This window comes from Pelophylax lessonae, assembly GCF_965119305.1.
Source record: "Pelophylax lessonae genome assembly, chromosome: 8".
NCBI lineage: Eukaryota > Metazoa > Chordata > Amphibia > Anura > Ranidae > Pelophylax > Pelophylax lessonae.
The window spans coordinates 82,664,123-82,684,587 of NC_138775.1; the positions used below are offsets into that span (position 1 = coordinate 82,664,123).

General features: G+C 42.1%; 1 protein-coding gene across 11 annotated transcripts in view; it reads right to left on the bottom strand.

Annotated features, from left to right (window-relative positions):
• The window catches only part of IQSEC1 (IQ motif and Sec7 domain ArfGEF 1), a 1,344,709-nt gene that overhangs the window by 206,477 nt on the left and 1,117,767 nt on the right, over nt 1-20,465 (bottom strand). The window contains exon 1 of one of the 11 annotated variants that reach the window (XM_082266163.1): nt 11,280-11,454. The exons of 9 other annotated variants lie outside the window; for them this stretch is intronic. In XM_082266163.1, the coding sequence (XP_082122289.1) occupies nt 11,280-11,344 (65 nt within the window). In that variant the 5' untranslated portion in view covers nt 11,345-11,454. Of the gene's footprint in view, nt 1-11,279; nt 11,455-20,465 lie in introns of those variants that run through there. One more of the 11 variants, XM_082266164.1, reaches the window with a different exon arrangement.

A 20,465-nucleotide genomic window follows, 5' to 3' on the forward strand; every position in this document is an offset into this window, starting at 1 on the left:
TGACAGACTCAGAGGTACTAGGCACAGTGGTGAATTTTGGTTTTGTGCTGCCCTAGGCAAAACTAAACCATTTGTAAATTTGCCCCACTCCTTTTTTAACGGATGTGACTCCTTCCAAAATTGAAGGACTACAAGTCCCAGCATGAACCCCTGAGATCTCACAAGAGGGGGGGTGAGAGGGGGTGGGTGAGGGAGGGAGAGAGAGGGGGGGATTAGAGGGGGTGAGGGAGGGAGAGAGAGAGGGGGGATGAAAGAGGGGGGTGAGAGAGAAGGGGGGTGAGAGAGAGGGAGGGGGTCAAAGAGTGAGAGAGAGGATGAGAGAGGGGGGATGATAGAGAGAGAGGAGGGATGAGAGAGAGAGGGGGGATGATAGAGAGAGGGAGGGATGAGAGAGAGAGCGAGAGAGGAGGGGTGAGAGAGGAGGGATGAGAGAGGGGGGATGAGAGAGAGGGGGGATGAGAGAGGGGGGATGATAGAGAGAGGGGGGATGATAGAGAGAGGGGGGGATGAGAGAGAGAGGGATGAGAGAGAAAGAGGGGGTGAGAGAGAAAGAGGGGGTGAGAGAGAGGGGGGATGAGAGAGAAAGAGAGAGGGGACGAGAGAGAGAGAGGGGGGGGTGAGAGAGAGAGAGGGGGTGAGAGAGGGAGGTGAGAGAGAGGGAGAGAGACAGGAGGGGTTTGAGAGAGAGAGGGGGGTGAGCGAGGCAGCTCTAGCAACCAATGGCCAATAAAGTCTCAGGTGCAGGGGGGGCGACTTTTTTGCTGCCCCCCTGCAAAGTGCCACCCTAGGCCTGGGCCTTGTTGGCCTAGGCCAAAAAACAGCACTGACTAGGTGGGTATAACATGTGGACAGGATGAGGCTGCAAAGAGGATGCAGCAGATCAACAGCACTGAGATGGAAGAAATGATCAAAAAGGTGAAAACAAGTATTTAGGTCAATGCTAATGATACCCAGTGCTGTAGCAAACTGAATGCTATCCAGTCCAGATCTTCCTATACATTTTATTAAACAAATAGGTCAATTATCATTAATAACCTTTCGTTTCCTTCAGCAACTTTGGATTGTTATATCAGACGAACAACAAAACATTTTTCTTAAGGAACCTAGAGACCAGGGCCCCAGTGATGGGAACAAGGAGTCAATGTGTTTCCTTCCCTAGTGAATACTGATTACACGATACAATTAGATTTATTGTAAAAGCTCCAGAGAAAACAGTATTTCCACAGCAACCACAGTCTATCCCTACCACCCGCTCTCCTCTCACAATCCTTTAACATGTCTTCAGGAAGTGACCATCCATCAAAGGTTTAGTTTGGCTGGCACAATCTCCTGGCAGCCAGTAGGCTCAACCAGAAGCTGCTTTTATTGGCAGCAATGTTTTAGGAAATGTTTAGAGAGACTAAGATGGTTATGTTAAAAAAAAAAGGCTAGACTTGCTGTAAAATGTAGCTTTACAGTATGTTACCTTTGGGATACAGTGTGTTCGTTTTATAGCATGGCAGTCCTGTATATAAATCTTTATAGTTTGCTATTTGCTGGACGTGACTTAGGCCTGGTCTGCCCAGACTAGAAATGGAACTGCAGGCTCCAGTGTTACTGAACATTCTTCAACATCTGTAGTTGGCATTGCAAACTCAGCAAAGTAATAAGGGTCAAGAATTTTATTTTTTTACACCCCACAGCCAGTTTTTTTTTTTTTTATTGAAGCGCTACATATGCACAGAATACCAACCATTAAAATGACCAAGGTGCCAGTTTTCCAGTCTGGGCCTGACGCCTAGAGATCTGTTTATTTAACCACTTCAGCTCCATTAAGGGGTCATTAAGGGGGTTTTACCCCCTTAATGACCCCTTAATGGAGCTGAAGTGCAACGTTATACCCAAATAAAAGTAATGTCCTTTTTTCCTCCACAAAACAAGATTTCTTTTGGTGGTAATTGATCACTTCTGCGATTTTTATTTTTTTGCACTATAAACAAAAAAAGGCCGACAATTTTGAAAAAAAAAAAACAAAAAAACTATATTTTTTACTTTCTGCTAAAAAAAAAATATCCAATAAAAAAATGTAAAACATCTAATTTCTCTATCAGTTTAGGCTTGTATGTATTTTGCTACATATTTGATTGGACTCAGCAGGAGCAATGGCTGCCGGCCACCCACAATCATTCAGGAGAATCACAGAAAGGCGGTCCACCTATGTAAACAAGGCAGACCTCCATTCTGCCAGACAGGAAGAGAGAGATCTGCGTTCCTACTAATCAGGAACACAGATCTCTCTCTTCCTGCAGTCAGTCTATCCCCCCACACAGTTAGAAAGCACTCCCTAGGTGCACACTTAACCCCTTTGATTGCCCCTGGTGTTAACCCCTTCCCTACCAGTGTCACTTATACAGTAACAGTGCATTTGTTTTAGCACTGATCACTGTATTGGTGTCACTGGTCCCCAAAAAGTGTCACTTAGTGTCAGATTTGTCTGCCGCAATGTCTCAGTCCCACTAAAAATCACTGATTGCCGCCATTGCTATTAAAAACAATAAAAAAAGTAAAAAGTCCATAAATGTATCCCATAGTTTTTAGACGCTATAACTTTTGCACAAATCAATCAATATAAACTTATTAGGATTTTTTTTTTACCAAAAATATGTAGCAAAATACATATTGGCCTAAATTGATGAAAAAATTAGATTTTTTAAAAAAAAAATTAGTGGGAATGTTTTATAGCAGAAAGTAAAAAACATTGCTTTTTTTTTTTCAAAATTGTGAAAACATGTGATCAAATACTCTCTATTTATCTATCTAACCCACTCTATTTGTGGGGGGAAAAAAACCATCAATTTTATTTCGGTACAGTGTTGCACGACCGTGCAATTGTCAGTTAAAGCAACACAGTGCCGCATCGCAGAAAAATGGCCTGGTCATTAAGAGTGTAAAGCCTCGTACACACGCAACGAATTTCCGCCGACCGGTCATCCGTCTTTTGTCCAGAGTGGTGTCTGTTGGTTGGAATGTGCCTAGACTGCACACTCATTTTCCCACACGACAAAATTCTACTTCAGAAGTGATGTCATGTGTTGGATTGCTTTCTTTGTGTTTTTTCGTCTCTGAGCATGCCTAGTCTTGCTCATAAGATTTTTCCCCATCGAAATCTGTACTGATGAGACGAAAATCGGACGTCTTTTGACGGTCGACAAAAATTATATAGCCTGCACACCAGGATTTTTTCGGCCGAAAAGTCAGAGTCGGTTGTCGGAAGCACCATACTAACAAGCCGAAAATCGGCAGATCGGTCGTCGGACGAAAATTCCCGGCCGAATTTCTACTCGTGTGTACGGGGCTTAACACCTTCCGGAGCTGAAGTGGTTAAAGTGGAGCTAAAGGCAAGGGGGAATTATAACCCTTGTCAGGTTTTTTTTTTTTGTCATCCGTTTCCTTTTGGGGAGATTTCACTTAATGTCCTGTACCATAGCCAAAACAGGAAGTGAGAGTAAATCCATCCAAAGTGACAGAATCCCTGGTTCTCATCGGAAGATTTCTCCTCTATTCTTTTCTGTGGACAACCCAAAATTAGGGTTTTTACTTTTGGTGATAATAGCAAACAAGTCAAATAGACAGAGTAAATCTCCCTAATAGCATCACAGACAACAATAAAAGCCTGATAGGTGTTATAATTCCTTTTCCTCTCCACGTTTTCTCCTTTTTTGTACACCGCTAAATGCAGCACACATTTTCATTTGTGGATGCAGCTGTGTGTATGGCCCCATTCATTCCTATAGGTTTGATGCGTATAATACAACACACTGTATACACCTACATGCAGCACGTTGGACACCCATGTGAATGATCCCTAAGACAGCCAGCTATCAATTTCAGTATAATAAAAAGTAATTTCTCTGCCTAGTTCTTTTAGGTGTGGATGTAACACAATAGGCTCTGCTTACCCCTCATGAGAGTTGGAACTGCTTTGTATGAAAGATCTACTAATTTGCTGCATACTGTAATTTATATATATCGCCTACAGGGAATTTTAAGATATTTTAAATTAACGGGATATTATAACCAGTCAGGCTCCTATAGTGCGTTGGTGTATTATATCAGCGTCAGCTCTCCCAGGCACATCCAAACCAGACATTGTAACTATTTCTAAAAATACAGATGTAGCCTGTGGTCTTAAAGAAAGGGGAATTCACATTGTGTTACACCCATGTAACTGGCTTTATTTTCTGTAATCACAATACAAGGGGAGGGGGTATTACATACTTTACACACTGGAAACCAACAAACCAAAATTGAGATGCAGAAAAGCAGGATGGTGTGGCAGTAATCAAAAGACATGCATTTCAACCAACTTGCTGACCAGAATACAAATAAAAATTGAAATTGAAATTAGTTTTTTTAACAATCCTAAAAATGGACCTGAACTATGTGGTGGCAGTATTGATTTGTTGCTGCAGTCCCCCCCCCCCCCCCTACACCAAAAACTAAGCAAATAAAGGCCGCTGATCGTAGTTTTTAGTACAATCTGAGCAGAGAGCAGTGGCTGTAAGTCACCACTCTATGCTCTGCTGCTCCAGCCCTGAATAGAGCACATGACTGCTTGTTGAACTGAGATTTGGGTGTTTTGGGTAATACAGCTACTTTACACTGTGGAGGCACACATACATTTCAAAGGTTTCATGCCTGCACCTGTGATTGCTGCCCCGTGTACTTTGTTGGGAATAGTGTTTTTCCCACATGTTGATGGGCCACTCCTGAGGAAGTGACAAGTGAAACATGTTGAGAGAGGCCTCACCCACCGTCAAAATATCTTTGTGTCACACATAGATGCTCTGGGTATTCTATCTCTGATTGTTTTAGGACACTGTCCTTTGGTTTGAAGTGTTATATGCTGCACTATGGATGGGCCAATAGGAGATGCTATAGAGAAGGGAATATATGTAATACACACACATATATATATAACTGTATATATGTTTTTTTAATAATTTTTATGTTGATTGTGTATTAATAAAATAATTTGATTTTATAGTGGTACCGAACTTGTTTCATCCCTGTTTGTTTGATTATCTCATGTTGTACAAGAAATATACGCTTGGACCGTATTTCCTTTTCATATACTATTTTTTGCCTTTTGTAGCTGCTTCGACCTACGCTACTTATCTTACATGTTTGCTATGCGACGATCCTTGTTTTTGTTGTTTGATGTTTGAAAACCTTAATAAAAATTATTTGAAATAAAATAATTTGATTTTAAAGAGGCTTATGCATATCTTTTTGAGAGATATAAACCTTTAAAGCCCGACTTAATACATTTTTGTCCTTTTTTGGAAATATAAACAGTTTGACATATTTGGATGTGGAGTCAACAAATGGTCCTCAATTCTTGAAAACGAAACATACACACACACAACGCAGAATAGCCCAGCAAAAGCTTTCAGGATCATAGTGGTTAAGCACAATACTTTCTTGGAGTAATTAGTTGAAAGTAGAACCTAAAGTCATTGGAAAATGACAACACAAAGCTTTGTCACCAATCTGCCTAAAAACGGTCACTTAGGTCAATTACCTGGCCAAAACACTGTCTACTGATTAGGAAGAAGAAGTTAACTCTGTGTAAGTTCCCACATCTCCTGACAGGTGAAAGACGGTGCTGAGTGAGTATAGTTGAGGAGTACAGTAGGTGAACATAGGTGGGTGGTGACCCGAAAGGGCAAAATGACAAGAGTACAAAAGGGTGTAACAACATCTTGCTTTTAATTGCCTACATGTTAGAAAATACAGTTTGTGTAAGTAAAACTGTTGATCATCTCTGTACTCTGAGACCGTCTCTGGTAATCTCACACAGGTGACAGTGTAAAGAGCAATAACTAAAAAAAAATATGAATCCAATATCACCTATAATAAGTTTAAAATTGATATAGCAGTGAGAGAGTGTTACTATTTGATTGAAGGTTTAGGCAAGGACCCAATGTCCATGAGGTGTCCTTGGTGGCCTGGTGTCCTAGACACCACGCTCATTGGGGCAAATAGCAATTAGACAGACATGCTGGGGTCACAAACATTTCTGTTTAGGTTATGCAGGCGGTGTGATCTGGAGGGGGAAAAAAAAAGCAATTGGACAAAGTATTCCAAAATGCCCAATCACTGGAATGGTCCAGTGGGATTGTATCAGGTAACCCCATAGAAATGTCTCTCTCAACCTGAATTCTGTGGAACCCTTAATTTCTAGTTCCTCTAGAACATTGTGTCAAACAAGGCCCGCGGACGGAATCCGGCCCTCCAGGGCATATAATGTGGCCCCCGCACCTCTCCTGCAGCTTCAGGAGAGCACCAGCTCTCCTCTGTTCCTCCTACAGACCCTGCACTTCCTGCTTTCCAGCAACACCTCCAGCTTATTCCCAACAAGGTAAGGGGGGTGCACTGTGATGTAAGGGAGGGTACTCTTGACTTCTGATGGTGGGGAGGCTCTTGACATCTAGTCTTACAGATACAATCGGCCCTTCTGAGGGCAATCATAATGCTGTTGCGGCCCCTGATGGAATTGAATTTGACACCCCTGCTCTAGAAGTCGCTAGGGGTTCCTTAAGCAATGAGCAGTTTCTGCCTCTAAGATATAGAACTACTGACAACAATGATCTATTAAGCCATTTGTATGGGGGGCATTTTTTCTACTGACCACTAATATAAAGAGCATTCTTCCCATGGATTACCAGGCTAATGTACTGTGAGCTGTAGATATCATGACTACTGACGAGGTTCCCTGAAACCTGAAAGTAACTTTAGGTTTTTCTCTATGTTAAAAAGGTTAAGAAAGACTGACACTACATTTTTGCCTGATCCTCAGCATGCAGTCATTTCAGCTAGTGTCAGCACTTTTAAATGTCCATTGTACATTTTATTATTTTAAGGAACTCTAGAGCATCGCAGCTAGAACAATAGTCAAACAATGTAGCATGTGCCAGGAAATGACACCACTCAATTAGACTCAGCAATGTGAGCAAAGTAGCATGATACTTGCAAACAATGCAGCCAGAAATTTAAGCCCCGTACACACGTACCGATGGTCGGCATACAAATGTTCCTCTTTTCTCCCCGGGATGTCGGTGTCTGCTGAAAAGTGCAAAGACAGCACAAGGACAGCACAAGAATTTTGTCCGCCGACTGCAGAAGTGATGTCATGTAATGGTTAACTTTCCCTGTGTTTTCTATTTTCTGAGCATGCCCAGTCTTGCAAATCTGCGGTCTGTCGGCCGAATTCTGTACTGACAGGCGAACAATCGTCCGTTCTGGTGTCGGCATACAAAAATTTTCATGTTTGCAAGAAAGACTTTTGTCCGCGGATTGTGCGCAGACATCTGTCGGAGGCACCATACTAACACGCGTACAATCGGCAGATCCTTCGTCCACCGACGTTTGTATGCCGACGATCGGTACGTGTGTACGGGCCTTTAGGGAAAAAAAACATAGTCACATAATTACAACCGAGTTGCCCATACAGTTTTTTGTCCAGAAAGCTTTTTTGCGAATTGATTAAAATTCTATTTTTTTTTTTTCTACTAAAAGTGCAAAGTCCTACAAGTGAATAAAAGACAACAATACTCACATATTCAATTAAGCAGTGAATTGAGCAAAAATGGTGTGTAGCATACAATAACTCACAGCAACTAATTAAGGCCGGCCTGTTCCTGTTGAACCGTTATTGGTAGCCTGAATGTACCAAGTTGATCGATCAATTTGGGTACAACAAGCCAGTCGGATCCTCTTGCGCTTATTTCAAGTGGCTGATATAGCAGCTAGCGATAATCACTCTCGGCAGGGACGGTTTTCCCTGCTCCCCCCCACCACCACCACCAGAGGAAGACAATGGCCTGGCAGGAGGAATTCATCAACACCTTCTGTGTTGATGGGGGAATCGAGCAAATTACTTTCCTGCAACCCATGCAACCCGTGGTTGCAGGGAAGAAATTAATTACGTGTGTGGCCAGCCTAATTGAGGGCCGTCTGGTTCTTCTGGGTTGTGGCACATATACACCACTGCTGTGTGTACTAACTTACTTAACAAGGTGGAAAGATGTCATCTGAGGGTCTGCCAACAAATGCACACATTATTGGAGACATGTGCCAGATGCTTTGATCAACAGACTCCTGGAATTTATAGTTGCATAGTTACATAGTAGTTGAGGATGCATAAAGACAATAGTCCATCCAGTTCAACCTGTGTAGGTATGATCATGTGATCATGTGATCATATGTATCAAAGTTGACAGTCATATAAAAGTTAAAGGATTTACAGCCCGATAGTTCTAATCCTTTACCTTTATTTTGTATTATTTTAGCATCAGCCAGCCTGTGCTGGTTTGGCCTTGTGTTTACATGCTACAGCTTTGTATCTCATCTGTCTTCTGACCTTTCTCTTCTTTTATTTGGACATGATTGGGTGGGGGTCTATATAGTTCTGCTCATTCCGGGTCAGCTGGTCCAGTACGGATCCCACCTTTCCCTAACCCAACTAGAAATTTGAGGCAAGTGTGAGCAACAACACATGGAGCACTAGCATTAAAACACTATGAGAGGAACCATAAGCAGTGCATACCTACTTTTCCAGTGATGCCAACCTCCCCAACCCACAGCTAAACCACCACTTAGTTCAACTTACCAAGCAAGTTGACATCTACAAAAGGGATATGCAGATCTCCCTACCCCTACATGACAGCACGTCATTGTCACTGTGACTGGTCATGCTGGGACCTAATACTGTGGTATGGGTGGCAGGGTTAGAGTCAAGTGTTAGCCTATATGCAGAGGTATCAGATGTTCCTAAGATGATCTGGCAGCAGATGAGGAGAGGAGGAGTGAGAAAACTGGGAAGGTGCTGTCTTCATATGTCCCCTCCTGTAAAGTGAACCTGTATTGCCTAATGTCTAAATGTGTACGTACAATAAGCACGGTTGAATGGACCTGTGCCCAAGTTTGATTGTCCCTCCCTCCTTGCTGGTCTGAACTCATGCTCTGCTATGAGGAAGCATTCCCAGTTAAACCATCACCTCTGACAGCCAACCACAATGAACCCTGCTTCCTTGCTCAGAAATCATTAAAGACTTTTGTGCACAGGCATGGTTTGCGCTCATACCAAAACACCAAACAGTCCTGGGCACAGTATGCTTAACCATGCCTAGGAACAAGTGCTTACACTACACAATCTAACCAGACCACACTGGACCTGGGAGGGAATGGGCCAAGGTATGTTTAAAGAGGAAGTAAACCCTCCTCTGACACTTTTCCTAAAGGCAAGCCTATGATAAGGCTTACCTATAGGTACTGTAAATATCCTAAACATGTACCGTTTAGGAGATATTTACCTTACATGCAGCCAGTGACGTCACTGGCGCATGCGCTCTGAAGGAACGGCCGCTGGTGCTGTTTCTTCAGAGACCCATGCCGTGATTGTCGACTCCCGCGCGCGTGCGCGGGAGTGACGTCACCGCGGCTCCGGCCAATCAGATGGCCGGATGCCGCGATCCCGGAAGACGGGCGACTGGACATGTCGCCCGTCATACAGGTAAGCGGACGGCACGGTGGGGGCTCGTTCTTAGGTAATTATTTCATAATGAGCTAGTATGCGATGTATACTAGGCTCATTATGTGTTTCTCTTACAGGTTGTAAAAAAAAAATAATAATTTTTACGGAGTTTACAACCTCTTTAAAACAGCCAACGTGGGTACATCCTAAAAAGTATAAGTTTTTAAGTTTCTACATGGTTGCCATGGTAACAAACATGTTTTCTTTTTTTTTTTTTTTTTAAGCTAGCCATACATTATACATTTTTCTTGCCTGATTACATCAAAACTGAAAGTGTTTAGGTTTGACCTCATATTATATGATTTTGGTAAATCTAAAGGAAAATTGTACAAGAGCATTGTATAATGTATGTGTGTGGATCTGAATGCCGTGTGTTTTGCAGCCAGCAAGTTCCATTTCCCCATTGTCCTTGCTATTTTTTCTCAACATTATCAGATAAAGTACCCATTTGCAAGTTGTAGTTCATCTAAATTGAAAAGCCCCCTTTGACATCAGTACATTCTGCACTGAATCCGGAAACACATATTAGAAATTTGGTCTCTTCCAAAAAGTTTTGTGGTCACAATGGTTTTCTTCTTTGCAGCAGCAAAATTATGGTAAATGATGAGGAAAAATGATCAAAACCTCCTCAAAAAGACATTTTTCAATTGATTACCATTCCAATATTTATTTGCTTTAAACAAGAAAATGTTTGTGGTTGAAAGCAACAAAATTGCCACGGCAAGAAAAATAACACGCAAATATTTTCCAAACATTGCTTTTTTAAAAAAACAAAAACAAATACTTTTATGCCTCGTACACACGATCAGATAATTGGACATCTTATTTTTCGCATTTTGTTGCATGATATTAATATTGAATTTAACAATGCGTACTAAACGTATGATTTTTTTTTCCGTCTGATTCCGGAAAAGCTTCCTGCTTGCGTAGCTACGTATTGGATGGTGCAAAACAAAAACAATGGCAGCCAGGCTTTTTCCGGGTTATTTTCATGTTTCTGATCATCCGCGGACAAATACTTTACTGATTAAACGATTGTCGTTCGCTAGGCTATCGTACGGCAAAAGTTTTTGTGTTTGTCCCTTTGGATTTTGTTGGACGAAATGTTGTGATCGGCTGTCGAAAGCTGTGTACTAGCAATCAGATTATCGTGCTATTGATTATCTGATTGTGTGTACAAGGCATTACTCGAATATGCTTTTATTATTATTTTTAGTTTGCTAAAACTTTACTCTGTAAAACTGAATATATTTGACAAGCAGAAGTACCCCTGCGGCACATGTTCCACGGTCTGAGAAATCCTGATCTCCACTTTGTTATGTCTACTACGAAGTACAGTGGTTGATGCAGAACATAATCACTTCATACTGTATATACTGTATACTTCAGGTTTATACTGTAGAATGCATTGCTGTATGTTCATGAATATAAACCTTATTTTTTCAGAGTAGCATTATTTCATAGACTGTTATGAATGTATTTAAAACTGTCTATATTGTATTGTAGAGTATTTCATGTCTTTTTTCTCTCTTCAATGCTAATGCTTGCAGTCATGTACAACCAGTGAATGAAAATAATAGGACATTCAAAAAATAGCGTACTGTATCGACCGACTATACACTGTGTGTGGCATGCATTATACTCATTACATGAGGGTCCTAGTTGTGTGTCTTTGTTTCTATATATAAAAATACTGTATTACCAGCTGTCCAGTTCAAGCTCCAGCAGAGACTGGGTCCTCTCGGAGTTACACTGCAGGCACCACATGGCTTGGTGAAGGGACAGTACAAGGTGACAGTGTCATATCAACCCGGCTGGGACCCCAACATCCTGTGCCCCCCTGACCCTCCTCTTGCTGCTTTTGCTGTGATCCGGAAGAATCAGCCGAGAGGTCCACCCTTCCAGTCCAGGGGAGGATGGGGGGATGGCTGGAGAGCTGGGATAGGGGGGAGAGAGGGAGGAGGGACACAGGATTAAACTGCTCTCATTTGCTGCCCACTGCTTGCCTTGTGTTTTCCCAGTGAAGGAACAGGAAACTACAATAGTCCTGAACTGGAAACAGCACTTTACACTGGGAAGAAACAGAAATCTGTACTACAGTCTGCTGGAAATGAATAGCAGAAGCTCAGGAAGAGACATTCTTTTCATGTCTGGGTCTAGATCTAGTATACATACATGAATCTGACTCTAATATGTATAAATACACATCTGTCAACCAGTTACAGATAAGTGCTACACAAATGTGATTACAGTAAACAAAAGAGGATCAGTCACGCTCAATGTAACATTTGACTATGTGCATGATGAAATCATGTTTCTAGTTTATCTCTAAGGAATCTAAAGAACTATCCTGTGAAATAATACATTTGGCACTAGCAGAGAGAAGTGAGGCTGAGTATGTGCAGGAAACACAGAAAGGACAGCTTGCTGGAATGATGCAGCAATACAATGCAAAGTGAGGGACAAATATTTATTTTGGAATACAATAGTGCCATATATTGGGGGAGAAGAGATTTCACTGGGGGAGGAGGGTAGAGAATTCAATAGGACTTGTAATCTTTTTAAACACACATTATGGTTAGTAAAGTGCCTGCAGTGTGCAGACCACATAATGCTGCAAGCATGATGAACTACAAATCACAGCATGCTCTACTATAATGTCCCAGATGTAAATTGCAATGTGTTCTATAGCATGATGAACTACAAATCACAGCATGCTCTACTATAATGTCCCAGATGTAAATTGCAGTGTGTTCTATAGCATGATGAACTACAAATCACAGCATGCTCTACTATAATGTTCCAGATGTAAATTGCAATGTGTTCTATAGCATGATGAACTACAAATCACAGCATGCTCTACTATAATGTTCCAGATGTAAATTGCAATGTGTTCTATAGCATGATGAACTACAAATCACAGCATGCTCTACTATAATGTTCCAGATGTAAATTGCAATGTGTTCTATAGCACGATGAACTACAAATCACAGCATGCTCTACTATAATGTTCCAGATGTAAATTGCAGTGTGTTCTATAGCATGATGAACTACAAATCACAGCATGCTCTACTATAATGTCCCAGATGTAAATTGCAGTGTGTTCTATAGCATGATGAACTACAAATCACAGCATGCTCTACTATAATGTCCCAGATGTAAATTGCAGTGTGTTCTATAGCATGATGAACTACAAATCACAGCATGCTCTACTATAATGTCCCAGATGTAAATTGCAATGTGTTCTATAGCACGATGAACTACAAATCACAGCATGCTCTACTATAATGTTCCAGATGTAAATTGCAGTGTGTTCTATAGCATGATGAACTACAAATCACAGCATGCTCTACTATAATGTTCCAGATGTAAATTGCAATGTGTTCTATAGCATGATGAACTACAAATCACAGCATGCTCTACTATAATGTTCCAGATGTAAATTGCAATGTGTTCTATAGCACGATGAACTACAAATCACAGCATGCTCTACTATAATGTTCCAGATGTAAATTGCAGTGTGTTCTATAGCATGATGAACTACAAATCACAGCATGCTCTACTATAATGTTCCAGATGTAAATTGCAGTGTGTTCTATAGCATGATGTCTGGGTGACATTCTAATTGCTGAACTGAGAAATATGGGTTTTATAAAATAAATAATATACTGAGAAAATCTAGACTGTCTTTCTGAACTTTTCTTTTGCAAATGTTAGTTGCATGCTTGTCCTGGTTTTAAAAGTATTGAGGCCAGAGACTGCCAGGAAACTAGCATTTTCAGAAGGTCGTCAGCAATGGCGGTCTCTATATTTTTTTAAAGCCTATGTAAACCCAAGTACTAACATGCCATATAAGCTTTAAATTTTAATAATAAAGAGGATTTTTTTTTAACCACTTTGCTGCTGCTCACTAGAGCTCTACTGCGGCAAAGTGGCTCGATAACGTCTGGCGACGTAGACCTACGTCGCCAGACATTCCCCTCTCTCTGCGGCGCGCGCGCCGCCGGAAGCTCTCTCCCGCTGTATTCAGTCACATCAGGAGTCGGGCCAGGGGAGGAGCGGAGGCGATCGCCGCTGCTCTTCCCCGATCATCGGGTAATCGAGTGTGGAGATCCGCCTGCTTGTGTAAACACAAGCGGGCGGATCTCCTAAGTGACAGGCAGGGTCAGATTGCAGGATTCAGCATAGCTGAACCTGCGATCTGTCCTTGTGTCACATAGTCCCCTCCCCCCACACACGTCAGTATGCACCAGGCATACATTAACCCCTTGATCACCAATAAAACTTAACCCCTTCCCTGCCAGTGTAATTTTTACAGTAACAGTGCATATTTATAGCACTGATTACTGTAGTAATGTCACTGGTACCCCCAAAAGTGTCAAAAATGTCAGTCATGGGTCTGATCTGTCCGCCGCAATGTCGCAGTCCCGCAAAAAATTTCGCAGATCGCCGCCATTACTCGTTAAAATAAAAAACACCAAAAACGACAGAAATCTTTCCCTTAGTTAGTAAACGCAATAACTTTTGCGCAAACCAATCAAAATACGCTTATTGCGATTTTTTTTTACCAAAAATATGTAGCAGAAAACAAATTGGCCTAAAATGATAAAAAATTTTGATTTTTACATTTTTTTGTCGGGGAATTTCATATAAAAAATGTGAAAAATATTGTTATTTTTTCAAAATTGTCGCTCTTTTTTTGTTTATAGCGCAAAAAATAAAAATTTCACAGGTGATCAAATACCACCAAAAGAAAGCTCTGTTTGTGGGAAAACAAGGACGTAAATTTAGTTTGGGTACAGCGTTGCACGACCGCGCAATTGTCAGTTAAAGTCGCACAGTGCCGAATCGCAAAAAGTGGCCCAGACGTAAGACAGCAAAATCCTCCGGTGGTAAAGTGGTTAATTATGATGCCGGCAGAAGCACTCACATTGTGTGCTACTTTTTCTGCAGTTTCTGCTTTCCTTTTTTTTTTTTTTTAACCAAGTGTCCCCATCACTGGCATTTTTCTATTTTAGGGGGGTTCTGGTTCTTGGCTTGCAAATATCTATAGAGCCCTGACAGATCCACCTGTAAATGTGCGCTCACAGTATACCTACTGGACATGCACAGGCTACCCTGGGGAATAGAAATGAGGATGTGACTGCACTGGCGCACATGTGCATTGGCGCTATTAATTATTAGACCCCCAAGGTGGAATACAGTCCCCAGGAGACATGCGCGCTCACATTATACCTTTTGGACATGCACAAGCTACCCAGGGGAATAGATATGAGGATGTCAGGGCATTTCTGCACTAGGATTTATTAGACTCCAAGGTGAAGCTAAAGGAGAGAACCAGAAGCCTTTTTTTTTTTTTTCACATTGAGAGTGTGTGCTTCCTGACTGAACGTTCATAGAAGCTGGATGGTGTGGTATTTACAGGAAGAAAATATGTTTAGTGGTATTGCTGAAAATTATCATTACCCACTTTAAGACTGGAAGGATTTGCCCCCTTAAAGAGGTTGTAAACTCATGAAACTTTTTTTTTTTTTTTTTTTTGGTGCAACCTGAAAGAGAAACCCATAATGAGCTAGTATGCATCGCATACTAGCTCATTATGAAATACTTACCTAAGAACGAGCCCCGCCGTGCCGCCCGCTCACCTGTATGACTCTTCCGAGATCGCGGCATCCGACCATCTGATTGACCGGAGCCGCGGTGACGTCACTCCCGCGCACGCGCGCGGGAGCCGATGGTCACGGCACGGGGCTTTGAAGAAACGGCACCACGGTGTCAGGTGGCAATCAGAGCCGTCTGGCCGCTGCATCAGCTTCCCCGCTGACGAGCGCCCCCTAGCCTCCTGTGCACGACCGAAATATAGTTACGGTGGTTCGCGTAGGAGCAGCTGCCTGCCGCAGTATAACTGTGGCGAGTGGTGGTAAAGCAGTTAATCTGTTCCTGCTGGTCGTACACATATATGCAGCAGCTGGGCTTTGTTATTTTTACCTACAGGTAAACCTTTACTTAGACTTACCTTTAGGTAAAATGGATATCTTTTAAACGTTCACCGTTTAGGAAATATTCACCCTGCATGCAGCTGCTGACGTCAGCGGTGCATGCACTCTGAAGGTCTGGCATATCGTGCCGAACTCCAGAGCTGTTTGCTGGAACCGAGGGCTCTCGCGCATGCGTCATCATGGCTCTGGCCCCTCAGAGTGCTGGAGTCTGCGAACCCAGAAGAAACGCCAGGGGAACATGTCATGACTGGGCACCGCTGCAGGGGCTTCATTCTAAGGTATTTCATAATGTGCTAGTATGCGATGCATTCTAGCACATTATGCCATTGTCTTGTTTTTTTTTTTTAGGTATACTATACAACCGCTTTAATGTTGAGATGCCACACATAGGCATCCATGGGGAATGGCTTTTCTCTGCTGAGAGCATGCTCACAGCACAGTAACTAAGCTGCCACTGGCAGCTCCTAATGCATACTTGTGATCATGTGAGCACTGTGACAGCCAATCACAGTGGTCACATGATCAGAAAGCCCGCCTCTGCCTTCCAGCATTTAGATCCTCATAAAGAGCTAAGAGGCAATGGTGGCAAGGGGTTAATTGGCACGTGATTAATACAGCCAGAGGGATGTATATTTGTAGTAAGAATACTGAACCTTTAGTGCTACTTAAATGCCCATTCACACTACTGCGACTTGTCAGGCGACTGGTCAGCCTGACAAGTCGCGGTCCATGCAGTGCTACGGGAACCGTTCTAATAGGAGCATAAATAAAAAGAATAGTAGCGCAAAAAGTCACTGGATGTGACTTTAGAAATGTAAAACAATAAAATCATACATAAAAAGGGTGTTACTAAAAACACTCTCATAAGGGTATAAAAGTCCTTTAAAGTCCATAGACCGTCCAGGAATGAGTGATGTTACTACTGGATCACCTTTTTTGTCCACCACCAAGTGTCACACCAAGGGGTCAGCAGAAATGGCAACTCACCAGATACAGTGGCTCAGGTGTTCTCACACAAGAGCAAAATGAGCAGATATCCAAGATACAGATGATGGGTGTAGACAAACGACCTGGATATGTCACCGCTGCACACACTTAATCAGACCTCCTTTCCACAAATTTCCCTCAGCATAGTGATCACATGCAAGGCAAAATAACCCCAATAGTGAAGTATTGTAAAACTCAGCTTTATTGAAAGATAGATTGCACTTACATTTGTAGGAAAAATCAGGCTTCTAAGTAGTAACAAAGCGGCCAGGAAAGGATCCACACTCGTGCAATCGCCCGGGTTGACTCCACGCCAACCCCGATACTTCCGGGTGGGTTCTCTTCCGTGCCACGTGATGTCGGATGCGTCGTCTGGTCACGCCCCGACGCGTTTCGTCATTTCCGACTTCAACTGGGGGCGTGACCAGACGTCGCCCACAGTTGAAGTCGGAAATGACGAAACGAGACGACTCAAGTCGCTCCGACTTAGAAAATAGTTCTTGTACTATTTCGGGGCGACATCGGAGCGACTTGCATTGACATTCATTATATGAAGTCCGTGCCAGTCGTGCCGAAGTCGCGGTGCACGCAACTTCACAGGTCGCCCCCGAAGTCGTGCCGCGGTAGCGTCAACCGCCACTTAATCTAATTTCAGAAGTCATTTGAAATATTTTTTAAATCTGCAGTTTTACTAGAATAATATCTGATGATCCTGCAATGAAGGTTCTTGTTCAGAAACTTCATGTTAAAGGGTGATTGAGGGTCTCTCAGTTGTGCTACTACATTGTCACCTTGTCACAAGACCTCCGATGGTCCATTGTTGTTACTTTCAGGAAACCCACCCTATAAAATGACATGCAGCCATCACTTTCCTCTCCTGAAAACTGCCAATGAAATCTACTGTTCATTTAGACCCAGTACCATCCGTAAAATACACATAAAAGCCTTTGTACAATAATTACATAGTACTGAAGAAAGCCCAGTCACTGTTTTACCTAGACTCATAGATGTCACCCAAACATTGTCCTCTATTTGCCTTATCCCCCTCTGACTAGAACACAGTGTAAATGCTACCAATATGACTGAGGGGCAGCACAGCATGGCACACAGGCTGCAAAAAGAAAGCAGAGCTGACTGAGCAGAAAGGAACACGCTGCAGGATTTTGTCTCTGTTCCTGGTCATTCTATTAATAGCTGCACTCCTACTATAAAGGAAAGATCTCCTTCATTGTTATTCCATGCCAGCCATCTCTGTATTACTGCAGCCCCTTCCTCCTTACAGCTCCTGCTAGCCCAATGTTTTTCTACCATCACATGTGTGTAAGATGAGCTTTTATTTGGAGCTTGTTCACAGCCATCAAGCAGTGCTGGGGACTGTAAAGAGTGTTTTGGGGCACGCTCTAAGGTAAAAATCATCAGGAGGAGGACCAATGCGGGCAAAATGACATCATATTTTTCTGCTAAATATAGTAAGCAGAATGTCATGGCTACTCTGTGCAGAGCACAAAAATAGCCTGGCTAGACATTGTTTGCAGATTCAATGCCTTTGTACAAAGACAAAATACCTACAAAATGTAGTCGATATATAGAAAGATTAATTATTATTTGGCATATTTAAAGTGTACTTGTGGCAGTACTATCGATATTCAGGTATTTGTCCCCATGCAGCTTTTTACTGGTTGTTAAATATCGTATTTAGAATTCAGACAATAGTATCACCACCATAATGAAAATATTCAAAAAGATTGCAAGCTCTAACGAGCAAGGCCCTCTGTAATGATTGTTGTAAAGCTCTGCGCAAACTGTTGGTGCTGTATAAAGCCTGTATAATAATAATGATATATACAGTAAACCCCCCTCCATTGCGGGGGTTACGTTCCGGACCCAGCCACAAAAAGTGAAAATCCGCGAAATAGAAAAACCCTATTAAAATGCATTGTAGGCATGTTTTTTTTACTGTCACTGTACGTGTAAAAGCATTTTAAGGTCTTTAAACACACTTTTAAAACAATAGAAACTCATTTAAACACATAAAAGATACTGAGAGACAGAGCAAGAGCTATGGAAAACACAAAAATATTTCATTTTTAATGATTTATATAGTAAAATAACATTACAAAAAAAAAACGCAATATACCGGGACCGCAAAAACTGAACCGCGATGGAGCGGGTGTTTACTGTAATTGCATATATAAAATATTAAACATATTAAATATTCATATATATATATACACACACACATACACAGACAGTGTGTATTTTTTTTTTTATTTCATTGTAATCTCAGAGGTATTTATATATTTTTTGAATGTAGTGAGTGCACCATTGTAGGCTGTAGTTACAATTTCTGTCCATATACTCTTTAAAGTAGCATTAAACCCAAAAGCAAATATTTATTATATTGCAGCCTACTAATTCTTAGATGCGAGGGCTGCATTCATTTTCTTTTTTGGGGCATTCTTTTTTTTTTATTTAACCTGGTGACTCTGCCAGTAAGTCTGTTATATTTCAACAAAACAATCCGCAGATTTTTTTTTTTTTTTTACACTAAAAATCTGCTATAAAAACACTGGTAAAAGCATTTTTTTAGCATTTAGGAATAACAATATTTAGCTCCCAGGAGGAGAAAAAAAATGCATTGGGCATGGAGCCAGATGGTTGAAACAAACTAGGGTGCTTACAATGCTAAATTTTTATGTAAAACCTTTATAATTATATATATATATATATATATATATATATATATATATATATATAAACACACTTCTTTTTTAGCCAATAAAGTGCAACATTTATTGTAAAGTGAAATTTTACTAGGACACCTCCAAAATTCACATGCATTAACATATAAATATAGCACAGATGTAACAAAAAAATAATTCAACCTGTATGCTATAGTAACAAAAAAAACATCACAATGTGTGATAATGGTTTCCTGACAGGGAATTTCTAACACACATGCAATGACTGGGGGCCCCTCCTGCACTATGTCTATATGCAGGGTCTTTCTGGGGTCTAGGGGCCACTCCTGCACTATGTTTCTATGCAGGCTCCGATATGTGGGGCCCCTCCTGCCCCATGGTGTCTGCACACTTGTTGGTCTGTGCAGAGGAGTGAAGCCGGGAATGCCGAGTGTGCTGGCCCAGAGCCCCTCTCCACAGGCTGCCTGTATTGATTGTGCAAAGTGCGGCTCAGGCCTCAGACCTCTCACTCCTCTGTGCCCATGAAATGCAGCCTGATCAGTGCCCATCAAATCCAGCCTGATCAGTGCCCATCAAATCCAGCCTGATCAGTGCCCATCAAATGCAGCTTGATCAGTACCCATCAAATGCAGCCTTACAAGTGCCCACATGCAGCTTGATCAGTGCCCATCAAATGCAGCCTTACCAGTGCCCATCAAATGCAGCCTTATCAGTTGCCCATCAAATGCAACCTTACCAGTGCCCATCAAATGCGGCCTTACCAGTGCCCATCAAATGCGGCCTTACCAGTACCCATCAAATGTGGCCTTACCAGTGCCCATTAAATGCAGCCTGACCAGTGCCCAGCAATCCAGCCTTACCAGTGCCCATCAATCCGGCCATACCAGTGGCCATCAATGTGGCCTTACCAGTGGCCATCAACACAGCCTGACCAGTGCCCAGCAATCTAGTCTTACCAGTGCCCATCAACGTGGCCTTACAAGTGACTATCAATACAGCCTGACCAGTGCCCAGCAATCCAGCCTTGCCAGTACCCATCAATGCAGCCTTAACAGTGCCCAGCAATGCAGCCTTACCTATTCCCGTCAATACAGCCTTACCAGTGCACAGCAATGCAGCTTTACCAGTGCCTAACAATGTGGTCTTACCAGTGCCCAGCAGTGCAGCCTTACCAGTGCCCATCAATACAGCCTGACCAGT